The 14991-nt window shown below is 43.2% G+C and overlaps 2 protein-coding genes across 7 annotated transcripts; one reads left to right on the forward strand and one right to left on the reverse strand.

The window, feature by feature from the left end:
• Positions 1-3: 3 nt before the first annotated feature.
• LOC103982239 (LRR receptor-like serine/threonine-protein kinase GHR1) lies at positions 4-7407 on the forward strand. 2 transcript variants are annotated; one of them, XM_065180224.1, is made up of 7 exons: positions 4-143; positions 258-413; positions 1612-1727; positions 1810-2588; positions 2789-4033; positions 4487-6037; positions 6265-7407. In XM_065180224.1, the coding sequence occupies exons 4-7, from the start codon at positions 2564-2566 to the stop codon at positions 6846-6848; spliced, it is 3405 nt and encodes a 1134-aa protein (XP_065036296.1). In that variant the 5' UTR covers positions 4-143; positions 258-413; positions 1612-1727; positions 1810-2563; the 3' UTR covers positions 6849-7407. The 2 variants fall into 2 exon arrangements, with proteins under 2 accessions (XP_065036296.1, XP_065036295.1); XM_065180223.1 differs by having other exon boundaries at positions 1662-1727.
• Positions 7408-12033: 4626 nt separating this feature from the next.
• Positions 12034-14464, reverse strand: LOC103982238 (uncharacterized). 5 transcript variants are annotated; one of them, XM_009399109.3, is made up of 4 exons: positions 14326-14432; positions 14179-14229; positions 13705-13777; positions 12034-13604 (listed from the first exon to the last, which is right to left on the reverse strand). In XM_009399109.3, exon 4 carries the CDS (start codon positions 13516-13518, stop codon positions 12427-12429), a length of 1092 nt encoding a protein of 363 aa, XP_009397384.2. In that variant the 5' UTR covers positions 13519-13604; positions 13705-13777; positions 14179-14229; positions 14326-14432; the 3' UTR covers positions 12034-12426. The 5 variants fall into 5 exon arrangements, with proteins under 5 accessions (XP_009397384.2, XP_018680831.2, XP_009397380.2 ...); XM_018825286.2 differs by having other exon boundaries at positions 13705-13789; positions 14326-14427; XM_009399105.3 differs by lacking the exon at positions 14179-14229 and having other exon boundaries at positions 14326-14464.
• Positions 14465-14991: the final 527 nt, after the last annotated feature.

Raw genomic sequence — 14991 nt, forward strand, 5'->3', positions numbered from 1 at the left:
TACATTAGTGCTAGTTGTAGTCATGTCGGAGCTCTTGAGACGGTGGCTTGGATTCAATCCGTAGTAGTTCTCATTGAACATAGCTGATGTTGGAGCTTTGGTTTGCTACAATTGGGCTACGAGACTCACTCTTCTGATCATTGGTAGCTAACTATTATCCGGTTCTGCTAATGTTCTTCCAGTATGTTTTGTTGTTTCCATGGTGTGTTTTTAGTGTTTCTGACTTTTGATCTTCCTGCTTGTGAAATTGGTTTCAGGATTCCTGTCACAGGGACACGTGATGGTCCGTCCGATGAAATCCTCCTGCTTTTGAGAATTCTGTGTATTCTTCTTCTGTAAGAAGCGCATGGTTATTGCAATCTCCAGCTTCAAATCTTCTTCGATCAACTCTACTCGTGGAACATCTTCGTCAGGTATAAGTCTTGAGCGAGCTAGTTTCGGAACCCAGCTTAGTCGATGTCAGAGATGTGCCCAACCCAGCTTAGTTGGTGCTGTGACCCATTCATGGCTCCAAAGCTTAGTGGAATGATCCATGATGTTAGATCGACCATTTCTTTACTTGTGGAGTCAGCAACTCTCAAGACCGACCAAGAGATGATTTCATAGAGCATCATGGGTCCTAGTCCTCTAAATAAACCTGTGTACTTGGTCCTGGCTTTGAAGTCAGTTGTTGACAGCGTAGGGCGTGGTTGTATTGATTTCCATGACACGGATCCTTGCTCCTGTTGTCTATGTACGTGAGAGAGAGAGAGAGACCAGGAGCAACGGCGAACATGACGATTCATGGTTCTGGGTCCTGTCACTGCTGTGTCCAACTCACAGTTCCCCTCCGTGTTTGTTTAATAAAAATGACCACCATCTGGATCGGCTTCAACCAGATGCCGAGAGGTCCTCAGCTACAAATTTGGCTTTTGCCAATGAATCATGATCTGCCACTCCCACACCTTCTGCGGAGGCCCCCCCTTACCTCTTTTTCCTGCTGGACTGGGAACCCCATTACCCTCCCACTACCCATAAAGACATAAGCTTTCCTCACAGAATCCAAAGCAATTCCACTGGTTTAGTATCATATATAAAAAAAAACCCGGCTAGGCTTCACCTCTCAACCCATGAGAACCTTTTGGAAGATGAGAAATGCATTCTGATCAAGGAGCCATGCTTCTCCCCCGCCCGTCTCCACCTCTGACCTAACTAACTTGGACCGAACATTTCTTTCTTTCTTATCTTGGTACTCATCAAACCTTGAGCCTCCATTCCTTCTGCTCTGTTGGACAACTAGTCCTGGGTTCTTGTTCCGGTCATAATCCATTACTCATTTTATGTACTTGATCAATAGATCCACCAATTGAGTCCAAGATTCTTTCTTTTACCTTAAACCTCTTTTTTCATGTTATTCTATGATCGATTTGTTTTTTGTTTTTTTAATCTCACACGATCAGTTCCCAGGCTAGCTGACTCTGCTCTTGTTGACTTCATCTTTGCAATTTGCATATGGAATGTTTTTTTTTGTTTTTGTCTTTTTCATAGAAAAAGTTGTTTGTGAATACAATCACCTAATTTTCTTCCTTTCAGTGTCTCAAACTAATTATACATTTCGTTTTTTTTTTATAGTGAAGATCAAGCCCAGAAGTCATTCACCGTCTGCTTCGATGTTTATGCAGGTTGACATTTCTTGTTCCTTGCTAATTTGAGACGCGCATCCGTGACAACCTGAAAGCAATTCCTTGGTACACCTCAGCCGTCCTTGTCTCTCTCTAATTTTTTTTTTTCCTCAGATCTAAGACGGTTTCATTTTGGCTCGGGTTGCAGATCTAACACAAATCCCCAACTCACATCGCCTGTCCTACTGCCACGACTTGAAGCTTTCCGAGTGACAGGTAGCCCTTCCCCCTTCTCTCTCTCCGATTCACATGCCAAAAAGCTACATGGAACTGTGAACAGTGGCAGCCACGGCTGGTAGCAGAAAGCGGTCAAAGAAATCAAGTGTCAGGATCTCACCAGTCGGGGCCCACTTCCCAGTGCCACGCTGGCGAGCACTAAATGCACCCCCCTTATTTTATGCGCCCGCTCTCCTCTGCTTCGCAATGTTGATGATGACTTCCGTCCACCGTGGAAAAGGTCGAGGACGCCGCGGGTATATAGAAATCTTACCTCCCTCGATTAATTCGGTGGATTGGAGGGGCGTTTGGGGTCCGCGAGGCGCGCAGCGCCTTTTTGGCGGGTAATATATATATCGCAAATAAAAGCGAGCTTCACAGAGCAAAGCCCACAGAGCTCGGTGAGGATGCCGTACGGCCTTTCTAGGGTTAAGGTTAGGCGTCCTCTTCCCCGTGTGGATTAGGGTTCGTTCGCTGTTGTTGTTCCTCCTCTTCTTCCCTTCTTTTGTTTTTTTTTTGATCCGATTTCTAGGGTTCTTCTTTCTTTTGTGTTTGTTGGTGTTTTTGGTTCTTCGGGAGGAAGGGGGATCTTCGCGGGCCCGCGCCATTGATTGCCGGACTTGAACGCTGGAAGCTTTACTGAGTTCTTGTCCCCCTTCGTTGCGGTGGAGTTGTTAGCGCTCTTAATGCGCCCCGCATTCCTTGTCGCAGGTAGAAAAAGTCGAGTCTTCCTTTCTTTTTAGCTTCTAAGATTTTTGTTCCCCTCGAAAAGCCGCCTTCTTTTCATGCCCGTGACTCGGATCTTTGGAAAAGTTGCTGTTTTTTTTTTGCTCTAATCCCCCTCTCCGAACCCCCCATTCTGCTTCAAAGTTTGAATCTTTGATGCTTCTTTGGCTCATGGGATATCTCAGCTGCTGTAACGAAAGGAGAGAGAATAGATCCCTACTCTGATCGCAAATGCTGGGTCTTTGGCATGCTAGATTTGGGTAAAACAGCACGACTTAGGGTTTCAGAGGCTCTTATTTGGTTCTCCTTCTATCGTTCGAGTTGTAGTAGCAACAGCTTTGTCGCTGGATTTGGTGTCGGAAGAGAAATGGAGCTCCTTAGAAGAATCTTTGTGCTGCTTCTTCTTGCAATCCCTTGCGCAGCGCAACTCCCCTCGCCGGATATCCTGGCTCTCCTTGCATTCAAGAAGGGGATCACTCATGACCCCACCGGCTACGTCTCGGGTTCTTGGAACGAGGAGTCCATCGACCTCAACGGCTGCCCTTCATCGTGGAACGGTGTCGTCTGCAACGGTGGGAACGTCGCTGGCGTCGTCCTCGATAACCATGGCATTTCCGGCCGCGCCGATCTCTCTGTCTTTGCTAATCTGACGATGCTCTTAATGCTCTCCATGGCAAACAATAACCTTTCTGGGAGCTTGCCGGATAATCTAGCTGAGCTCAGCAGCCTGGAGTGTCTCGACATTTCCAACAACGCCTTCTCCGGCGAGCTACCTTCGGGTATCGGAAAGCTTCGCAGCTTGAAGAACTTGACCTTGGCCGGGAACAACTTCACAGGGCCGGTGCCCGAATCCATCGGAGGACTGGCATCGATCAAATCTCTTGATGTGAGTCGTAACTTTCTCTCGGGTCTTTTGCCGGCTTCACTAACAGGTCTCAGGAACTTGGTGTCATTAAACCTCTCCCATAATGCTTTTAGCAAAAGCATCCCAACTGGGATGGAGCTGATTCCCACTCTGGAGTCCGTCGATCTGAGCCAGAACCAGCTCGATGGTGGTGTCGATTGGAACTTTCTTATGCAGTCATCGAGTGTCATTCATGTCGATCTCAGTGTGAATTTGCTGATTTCAAGTCCAAAGGAACTGAAGTCTTTGTCAGATATCTCTGAAACTATTAGGTATTTGAACCTCAGCAACAATCGACTTACTGGTCCGCTGATTGGAGTTGGAATTTCTACTTTTGGGAGCTTGAAAGTCTTGGATCTAAGCTACAATCAGCTGTATGGTGAGCTTCCAGGGTTTAATTATGTCTATGACCTCGAGGTTCTAAAGCTAGGAAACAATAAGTTCACTGGTTTACTACCAAGTGGACTTCTCAAAGGAGATTCTCTGGTTTTAAGTGAACTGGATTTGAGCGCAAACAATCTAACAGGTGTGTAGTTATTTTAGTGGAAGTTTAAAATCTCTTTCATGTTTACCTTATATGCTTGCTTTGATATTTGTGACTGTAATTCTAGGAAATGACCCATGATATGTGTGTCACACGTTTCTATGTGAAATCTCTAATCGTGTCACTTGATTAGAGTACATTAGAGATCAATTCAAACACTAAATTTTGGTAATATTTGGTAAGATATCTGTTTATAGTGATCAATTACTAGTTTTTGGTTATATTATGTGTGCCAAGGGCTCATAAAACCTTATCTGCCTTGGGACTGATATATCAAAAAGGAATCTGAAGGAATAGTCATTACATGTGGAACATGTTTTATGTCGGTTTGACGATTTCAGTTTCATTCCCATCTTGAAGCTGGAGCACTGTACTGTTTCTCTAGTATTCGGCTTTCATTTGCAGATTGACATGTTTCTTTTACTTCTATGGCAGGACATATTAACATGATCACGTCAACAACTTTGCGGATCCTTAATCTTTCCTCTAATGCTATTTCTGGTGAGCTTCCTGTGGTCCAAGGAAGCTGTGCGGTGCTTGATTTATCAAATAATCAGTTTGCTGGGAATTTGTCTGTAATTGCAAAGTGGGGAAACGACCTTCAATACATAGACCTTAGCCAGAATCGGTTGACGGGGGCTATTCCTGATGTAACTTCCCAGTTTTTGCTACTCGGTTACATGAACCTCTCCCATAATGCTCTGGTAGATGTTATCCCCCAAGTTTTTGTTCAGTATCCCAAGCTGACCATCCTTGATCTCAGTTTCAATCAGCTCAGTGGTCCTATTCTAAATGACCTACTAACCTCTTCCACACTGCAAGAGCTTCATATCGAAAACAATATGCTTTTTGGTAACATCGTGTTCTCGCCATCTTTTTCCAACAAGTCCAACCTCCATGTGCTTGATATATCTGGAAACCTCTTTAATGGTAGTTTTCCTGAAAGTCTCGGGTCTTTGACTGGCCTCCAAGCCCTGGACATTTCTGCAAATAACTTTTCTGGAACACTACCTTCTGCTGTTACAGAACTTGTTGCCCTCACATCCCTTGATATTTCACTTAACCACTTCTCTGGACCCTTGCCATCATCCCTGCCCGACACACTTGTATACTTCAACGCTTCGTACAACGATCTATCTGGATCCGTTCCGGAGAACCTTAGGAAGTTCCCAGATTCTTCTTTCCATCCAGGAAATTCCAGATTAGAGTTTCCAGGTGGTACACCTGGATCTGCTAATTCTCCGTCTGAAAGTCCTGGTCACAGAAGGATGAGAGCTTTTGTCATTGCTGCAATTGTTGCTGCTTGTGTTGCTGTCCTTGTTATTTTGGTTCTCTTAGCCATCATTTTGCATTATAAGAGAGCTTCCAGGGGATCTGGATCTGACAAGGTTTCGGACAAGAATTACCAAAAGAGGAGTTTGCCGGAAACTGCAGGAGGCAAGAGTAGAGAATCTGGTGGCTCGCTGGTGATCTCAGCTGATGATCTTATGGCTCCCCGAAAAGGTTCTTCGTCAGAGATACTTGATCCAGAAGAGAAGATGGCTGCAGTTGCTGGGTTTTCACCATCCAAGAAAAGTCGCTTTTCATGGTCACCAGATTCTGGTGATATATATGCACAGGAAAATCTCGGGAGGTTGGATGTCAGATCACCTGATAGGCTAGCCGGTGATTTACATTTCTTGGATGAAACAATCACGCTGACTCCGGAGGAGCTATCCCGGGCACCAGCAGAAGTGTTGGGAAGGAGCAGTCATGGGACATCTTACAGGGCTACATTAGATAATGGGGTATTCTTGACAGTGAAATGGCTTAGAGAAGGAGTGGCCAAACAGAAGAAAGAATTTTCTAAAGAGGCAAAGAAATTTGCAAACATCAGGCATCCTAACGTGGTGGGTTTGCGTGGATACTACTGGGGGCCTACGCAGCATGAGAAACTTCTCTTGTCGGATTATGTTTCGCCTGGAAGCCTTGCAAGTTTTCTTTACGGTATGCACAGTTTCCGAGCTTCAACACCACTATTTGTCATGCCTTTCTTTATTAAAAAGAAGAATCGTTATTGGTTTAGTGAATTTGGTTTTTCTTGTTCTCATCTCAGTGTAAAGATGCCTAGGCATAGATCCTTAGGATGGAAAGGACCAGACTAACCTTTTTGTGGCACCTTCATGTTTACAAAGATCATGTTGGCAACCTATTGATTGTTCTTTTATGTTCAGATCGACCCGGGAGGAAAGGCCCACTGATAACCTGGGCTCAGCGGCTCAAGATTTCTGTTGACGTTGCACGAGGCCTCAACTATCTCCATTTCGACCGTGCCACTCCTCATGGCAACCTTAAAGCAACTAACATCCTACTTGATGGTCTCGACCTCAATGCACGTGTTTCTGATTACTGCCTTCACCGCCTGATGACTCAATCAGGAACAGTTGAGCAGATCCTCGATGCAGGTGTTCTGGGGTACCGTGCACCGGAGTTGGCAGCATCCAAGAAGCCCTCCCCGTCCTTCAAGTCAGACGTGTATGCCTTTGGGGTGGTTTTGTTGGAGCTACTGACCGGCAGATGCGCAGGGGATGTTGTCTCCGGAGAGGAAGGGGGTGTTGACCTTACAGATTGGGTCAGGTTGAGGGTGGCAGAGGGGCGAGGATCGGACTGCTTCGATCCCATGATGGCTGCTGATGCAGCCAATCTGGTTGCATCAAAAGGTATGAAAGAGGTGCTAGGAATAGCTTTGAGATGCATTCGTCCTCTCTCGGAGCGGCCAGGTATTAAGTCCGTGTACGAGGATCTGTCATCGATATGAGCTTTCGGCCGAGCAATCTGTGTAGAACTTTGTTTACGTTTTAGCAAAATTCCAAGAGCTGGCTTTACCTCGATGCTTGCCAACTTGGATTTGCTACAGCTTTGCTCGGTATCAATGAATCTGTGTAGCCATTTTGTGTTCCAGAAAGAAGCTGCAGTGCATGCTGGTCAGGAGCTTAAGATCATTCTTGAAATTTTGCTGTTGTGATCCTTTAGCCCGCCGTCGATGATATGTACCAGTCTCTCGTGTTGTTTCTGAGCTGCATGCAGGCAGGTTGGATGTTAGCTACTACAATGCTGAGTATCCTTTTTGATGAGCTTTTGTACGGTAGGTAGGGCATGGAGAGATACTCGGAAGTGGTGGATATTAGCTACTACATTGCTGAGTATCCTTTTAATGAGCTCTGTTTTGATGCCTAAAGTTCATGGTAGGGCATGGAGACATACTCGGAAGTGGCATGAACAAGAACCGGACGTACGTCGCTGCAAGTAAAATCTTGACATCAGACTCTTCGTGCAAGTGTTGGTGATGTTCTAATCAAGTTTACAGATATTATGTTGCATGGAGTTCCAACATTTTTGTGGATTAGTCTTTGACCATGATTCTAGAATCAACCGGTTTTTATTTTCCGTTTAGTTTTTGTAATTGGCGGTTTCAATTTTGTAATTGACGGTTTTGATTCCGATGGTTTCGTTTTAGGTTTGAATTATTTTTTATTTTATTTTATTAATTAAAAATAATCTAAATTATAATTTTATTTTAAAATTTAAAAAATTAGTAGTAGGATAACAAACATCAGGTAAAATATAGGTATTCTTATTAAGAACTTTTTAGATTTCTAAATTTTTTTTATAAATATTTTAATGTTGGGGATATAAATCAAGGTTACGGTTTATTTTAGTCTTTGTGGTTTTAGTAATGGTTCTTTTAAATTTTTATGATTTATTTATATTTAAAATAATATTTATATTTTTAAAAACTTAGCATATAAGTTTTTTTTTGTTAAGTTTGAATTAACATATGTGAAAGTCTATTTACATGATATATTAACTTATAATAAATTATTCATATAATGATATGTGTAATTTAATTTTTTTTAAAAAATTAAGATTTTTATCGGAGAAAGTGTCATCGTGGAAGTGACCACTAACAACAGTATCGAGCTGTTGCTTTTTAGTATGGTGTCGTATGCACATAGTTTCTCCCGTGCTAACGATGAGCTCAAGAGTTTTTGATTTTGTCGTAGGTGGATGCGCGTCAATCAGTCTAACGTTAGACACACAGTGGTCTCCTAGTTTGTCTTCCTTCTTCTTGGTGTTTTTGTCTTCACTGAATTTTGCTTTGCCCTCTCTTGTTTCCTTACCTGTTGCACCTATGACGTGGTGGTCTATCTCTCTCTCTCACCTTTGCCTTCGCTCTCTCTTACTTTTGTCTCTTCGCCTTCGTTCGTCGCTTCCTCTTTCTTGACAAGTTGGTCGGCGAGAGTAAGTGAGTATAGGAGGGCCACATGGAGCAGCTCAATCGCTCCTTCCTCCTGCTCTCAATTTTCGTGATGTCATTCGTCGTGGGAGAGGTGGCTTACAAGGTATTGTGGTACTCGTCAGGATCGGAGTGAGTGATGTTCGCGATGGCAGGCAACGTTATGGTGGGCGACGTGGTGGTATGCACCTTAGAGCTAGCGGGTTGGATCTACCGGATGTCAGTCACTAGCTCCATGGTGCATGCCATCACATTGCCCACCACGGTGCTGCCCACTATCACGAACGCCACCCACTCCGATCTCGACGAGTACCACCATACCTTGTAAGCCACCTCCCCGATGAAGCACGTTATCGTGAAGACAAAGCAAACGAAGAGCATCATCGTGAACACCACCTGCTCCGATCTCGACGAGTACCATTATATCTTGTAAGCCACCTCCCCTATGAAGCTAGTCCATGTAGCCCTCCCGCACTTGCTTGCTCTCCCTGACTAGCTTGTCGAGGAAGAGAAAGTGGTGGAGGTCGTAGCAACGGACAAAGACAGAGAGACAAAGGTAGAAGAGGCTGGAGGTGAGAGAAAGTTGAATCACCGTGTCATAAGCGCAATAGGTGAGGGAGTAAGAGAGGACGAAGTGGGAGGCGATGGAGACGAGACACCTAAGAGGAGGATGAGGGACCAAAGATCACTATGTGCTTAGCGTTGGATTGGTTGACGCACATCTATCGAAGGCAGGACCGAAAGCTCCTGAGCTTATCGTTAGTGCGAAAAAGGATGCATGCGTACGATGCCCTATTAGGCAACAGCGGCTCAATGCTGTTGTTGGTAATCACTTCCACGATGACACCTCCTCCCGCCATTGATGAATGTTTATTTTTTAAAAAATTTAAATTATATGCGTCATTATATTGATGTTTATTATGAGTTAACATGTCACATATTCTAATGTTTGATAACTCAAACTTGATTGGAAGAGCTTATATGCTATGTTTTTAAAAATATAAAGATTATTTTAGATACGAGTAAACAATAAAGATTTAAGAGGTTTCATGGCCAAAACCTCAAGGGTTAAAATGGATCTTAACCCATATATAAATATTATTAATAATATATTATTTATCAAAAACTCTAAAAAGAATAATTTATTAATAATATATTATTTATGTTGAAATATCTAACATAAATAGAAACACGATTATCAAAAGCTCGAAATAATTTTTATAAAACTCTTTTTTAAAAAAAGTAAAATACGAGTAAGAGTAGTTCGAGAAACATGAGATTCAAAACGTCTTAATAATAATCAACAAATTTGATTTTCTCATCAAAATTAAAAAAATAAATGTTCGATAGAAATTAATATGCTTGAGATTAAAAAAAAATAATATGAGATTAGTGGGATACTAAAAAAAATTTATGTTTGACTTTTTTTTTTTTTTTTTTTCCATATCAGCTTTTGTTGGATGAATCCTGTTAGTATGCTTGGGAAAAGTTTCATATCCTCCTCTTCTGTGTTTTAAAATTTGGTCACAATAGTTACAAATGACATAGGAGCCATTGAGATGTCGGATCTTAGCTTAAAAATGCTCGATTTACTTTAGCTATCATACGGATTAGCTTGAAAATGCAACTTTTTTTAGGTTCAGTCAAATTTTTCAAAGGCACTTTGGTAAAATTATGGCTTATTTTAAAAAAAATGAGAGACATGGCTTAACAACCTCGCTTAGGTCCCTAAGAACTTATGGAAAAGTAAATTAATTAATTTTAAAATAAGTGATGGACAAGTCTCAACATCTCGTAAAGAGAGTAGCTTGACAAGCAATTCAACAAACACTTGATGTGCAAGAGAGAAAAAAAAAAAAATAATGACTTTAGGAGACACAAATAATCGAATGTTCACAAACGATTGTTCACCTAGTGTTAAGCGTGTTGGCAAGATCTTGTATGCTTTACACATGAATTTATAAATTCAATTAGTACCTAACACTATCTCAAACTTCATCTAGTCCCGTGCCACTCGGATGGTTCTAAGGTACTAAGATAGTTGATATTTCGCACCGCATCATAACCTATAGAAAATAGATCATGACATATGAAAACTAGGTCATTTTAGGATAATTTTGTTTATTCCAGTAAATGATCACTCTACAACCTTGTAAACTATTCTTGTTCATAGTTTTCAAACAAAAACATACAAAAACAAAGTAAAGTAAAACATGTTATCAAACATGTATACAAGTAAACAAAAGCAATGAACTATCTACCGACAAAAGTGTTGCGGGTGTGCAATGATCATCCGCGACCGATCAATAAAGCCCGACAATAATTGGGCCCTTTTTTTTTTTTTTAATACCGTGGAACCGATGATTCGAACGAGAATTAAAACTAACAGTTCTAGTTTCGATTTGGAATCAATAATCGGTCGAGTCATACGGTTCCGGGTCTGACTTGGTTCGGTTTCAATTTAATTCTGATTCAAATCCAATTTTGATCAGAAAGTGCTGTGAAGATGATTCTAAATAGTTGATACATTTTGACGTATTATTCAATAATACATGAAATGGGTCAAAACTAGCTGTGATAAGATGCATTTGGAATAGAAACCAAAACGTCGAACACTTCGCAGGCAAAGTATCGAGGGATGCTTGTGAAAGCTCACCCAGCAAAATTGACAGGTTCCTGAGACTTGCTTACCGTTCGCCATCAAGGAGTTGCTTCTCGTCACCTCACTATGCTTCTGCTCTTGGACTCGGTAATGGCCTCGGTAATTCTGTACATCCACCTGTCGAGCATTCCTGTTGATCAGCGGAGGCCCTGTCGCCGATGGAGAGGTGGGGAGAGGAACGGGGGAGAAGAGAGAGACCACGGCGTTCCCCAATTAGAACGAGGGTTGCAAATCCCCATCCAGAAATCGCGGATCAAAATACCCAAGCGATGGACGGTCGAGATGCTCCCGCGCCGAAACTTTTGATGCGGATCCTGATATCGAGTCCAATAAACTTTTCGGATCCGTACCACATCATGTGTACAAATCCAAATAGCTACATCAATTAACGTGCTTATGTTTCAGCAATAGCATTAGTATAAACCTGTGATCTTCTTTAACGACTACCAATATTATTTCCTCCTTTCATGAAGGAAGTGATCAAGCTCTGTTGATCCTTTTGCAGATTGTGAGTGGTTATCAGGGCAATGAAGGACAGAGACACCATGTTCTTCATGGCTCGCTCAGACCTTCATGCATTCTAGTATGCAAGTGGGACATCAATCGTTTTGGGAGAAGATAAGCAGGTGGGTATCGTTGATCTCTGTTCTCAATGTCCATTACATGACTTTACAGTCTTTAACTTAGAAAGGTCTTGTAGAGCCTGCGATAGCATAGATCGAAGGATTCAGTAGGGGCATTACTAAGCTTTGTTCTCCAATACACAACCAGGGATGGGCATCAAAATACATGATACATTTGAGTCAGCACAATTCCCTCAGAAGTTAGGAGTTAACTTCTCTTTAGAAGCAAAGATGTAGTCGTTATTAACAGCAAGGAGCTAATAAATTGTGAATTCAGTTTGACCTCTGAAGAGTTATTTGAGTTCTTCAGTACCTGGAAATTGGACTCACAACATGATCATCAGAAGCAAATCTAGATGACTGCTACAGCAGGAAGTTTCTGCAGTGCCCAGAACAGCTGGTATGGAGGAGAAGCAGGAAATCTTTGAACTTTGACTATTGTCATTCTTTCTGATTGTGCATATAAAATTAGATTTGAGATGTCAAGTCATGAAAACACTAGAACTACCAACTTCTCATCTACAAACAAATTGCTCTCATTGTTTTCCAGTTTTTTCAGCAAGGATGATCAACAACTGAAGCATATGTGGCTCTGCAGATGGTGGTTGAAAGCTGCCATTGATGGTACTACCTATGTTCTGTGATATGGATGCAGATTCTTGAAATGTCTCCCCGAGGAAAAATGCTTGTGTGCCGAGTTCATACTGGATATCAATTTTCTGGAGATCATGACATGTTTATCGAGTAAGACAAACTCAACTTCTCTCAAAGATCTTTCTCCTCTAATCTGGGGACAGGATCAAGAATCAAGCATCTATTTTGACCTTGAACATCCTCCGGGCAGCAGGAATCTGAACTTATCAGCATTCTCCAGCAGGTATGACGGAAGATGCACTGCTGAAGCTGATCTTGGTATTGGACCCATCTTCTTGATCAGCTCCTGGAAGCTATACTCCTCGGGCAACATGTCGAACAGATCTTTGCCTTCGCAGATAATTTTCTGAATTCTCGAGTTATCCAAAAAGCTCGATCGCCGCACGCGATCCGCATGGCTGTACGCCGTCATCTTGAACACAAACTCCTCCATCGTTCTGAAGCAGAAGCTGCAGTGCCAGCCTGCGTCCGCCAGTATCAGGTCCGTCTGCCTCGAATGCCGATACCGTGTCCCCGGGTGGAACATGTGCGCCGTGGCTCGCCAACTGCTATAGTCCACTGGAAACTCGAAGGAGTACATGTAGTGCCTCAGCTCCAGGTGCATCACCGGCGGCACGCCATCGCACCACTGCAGGAGCTTGATCGTCTCAGTGCTTGGGATCTCATCCGCGTCGGACATGATGACGACGTCCCCAGGGGCGATGCCTGACACGCGGAGGAGGGAGTTCAGGGCTACCCGCTGCTTGAACTCGAGCTGGAAAGGATCTCGGCCGGGCGTGCGATCGGCCTGGCCTGAGAAGATTCCGTGAACTATCTTCGAGCTCAGGAGCTCGAACCGGCCATAGTTCTCGACGAAATAGAGTGGCTTGGCGATGCCCGTGAAGGTGATGTTCGACTCGAGGATCACGAACTTGTGCACATAAGGAGCGAGCTCGCGGTACCGGATCTCGAGTATGTCGAGCTCATTGCTGAAGAGGATGGCGTCGAAGACGCGGCGAGGAGCGGGCAGGAGGCTCCAGCCGTGGAGGCGGCAGAGGTGATCCATCGGCAAGTCCTGCGCGTAGTAGTGCGGAAGGCGGACGAACGGGCGCGGCGGGGTGTCCCATATGGGGCGGAGGAAGTAGGATATCTGCTGGCGGTGGCAGACGATCACGACGAGGAGGGCAGGGAGCAGGAGAATGAGAAGGGCCAGGACAGGGCTGTGGTGGAGCTTCCTCTTGACCGCAGGGGGATGGGGGGATCTCCTGGCCATGCCAGAGGCCTACGAAGGTATGCAGGTTGATGCTGACAGCAGACAAAAGCTCTGAGCATGCTTCTTCGACATCACATGGAATGATCCTAACAAAAGTGATAAGGACGCACAATAAGAACGATCATTTCTCAAGTTAAAATCCAAAGAAGGCAGCAAAGATCTGAGGCCTGTCATAATCAGAATCACCAAAATAGCTTCGGAGTTGCGATGCAGTGTGGATTCGGTGCTGCGTCAATGTCTCAACCGGTTGGCACCAAAACTGCGAATTTTACTGAAAGAGTGAGAAAAAGAACTTTTTGAGCAATCTCTTGTGACAGGAAATAAAACTGTGGCACGATAGAGCATGAAGAGGATCGGTGCCATGTTAACCATGCAAGCGTTGACATCTACAAGCCATTTTAAACATCAAGCAAGCACGGAGAACAAGCATCAAGTTCGGTTTTGTTTGATCCATTAATTAGTGCGTGCATATTCTAGCTAAAATCTCCTCAAAGAGATACCAAGAATCTAAAAAATCGCGTTTTTAACCCTAAAAAAAGGCCATCTATTGGCATTCATCTTCATCGAGCGCCTAATCGTTCCGGTGGCAGAAGAAGGGAACAAAACAGAGCCGCGTCAAACACCCAGATAAGAGGGAAGATGGTAAAAGAAAGGCGAAACCTGGCAATCGAGGGCAATGATTGTGAACTCAATTCGATTCGATCCCCAAATCTGCTTCGGAAAAAAAAGGGCTGATCGACCTTATTGCCCCAACCAAAGAAGCAAAAGAAATGCAAGCCGGATAAAAGAGAAAGGAGGAAAGCTCACCTCAGGAGATCAAAGGTTAAAGTCCTGGGAGCAACCCTTGATTCTCTCCTTCTGTCTCTTTCCGTTTCCCTGTTTCCTCGTTAGAGGAGATCTGATTGACTCGCTCTCCAATCCTTCTTTTACGACCACTAAAAATGGCCATGGGAAGATAAGGGTGAGGCAGAAGCACTCACAGGTCACTAGTTTTTATTTTATTTATTTTTATCCAAAATAACATAAATACATAAATAGCTAAATTACTGTTACACCCTTAAGTATGTGAAGGACTCTCAATGCCTTATGGGCTTTTAAGTAATTTAACATAGCAAGTGATGATATCACCATGATTGCTTCTTTTACTGCGGTAGAGCCCTCCAAAATATCGAACACAGGACTCCTGTAAACACCGATGATCGCTGGACGCGTGGCGAATTTGTGATCATTGGCCGCAAAGAGTGTTCCCTGTGCTGTAGGTAGCGACAAAAGGATGTCTTTGACCGCTCTCGAATCAAATCAACATCGGATTGGACCAAATAAAGCGAAAAATAAATAATTATATATGTTTTAGGCATAAAATTAATTATATAATCAATGAGAAGAGACAAGTATATGACATGTGGAAAATAATTAGACCAAGGTCACAATGGTAAATTAGAAGGACAGAAACCGTACCTTAAGATTTTGGAT

This window comes from Musa acuminata, chromosome BXJ1-4 (assembly GCF_036884655.1).
Source record: "Musa acuminata AAA Group cultivar baxijiao chromosome BXJ1-4, Cavendish_Baxijiao_AAA, whole genome shotgun sequence".
NCBI lineage: Eukaryota > Viridiplantae > Streptophyta > Magnoliopsida > Zingiberales > Musaceae > Musa > Musa acuminata.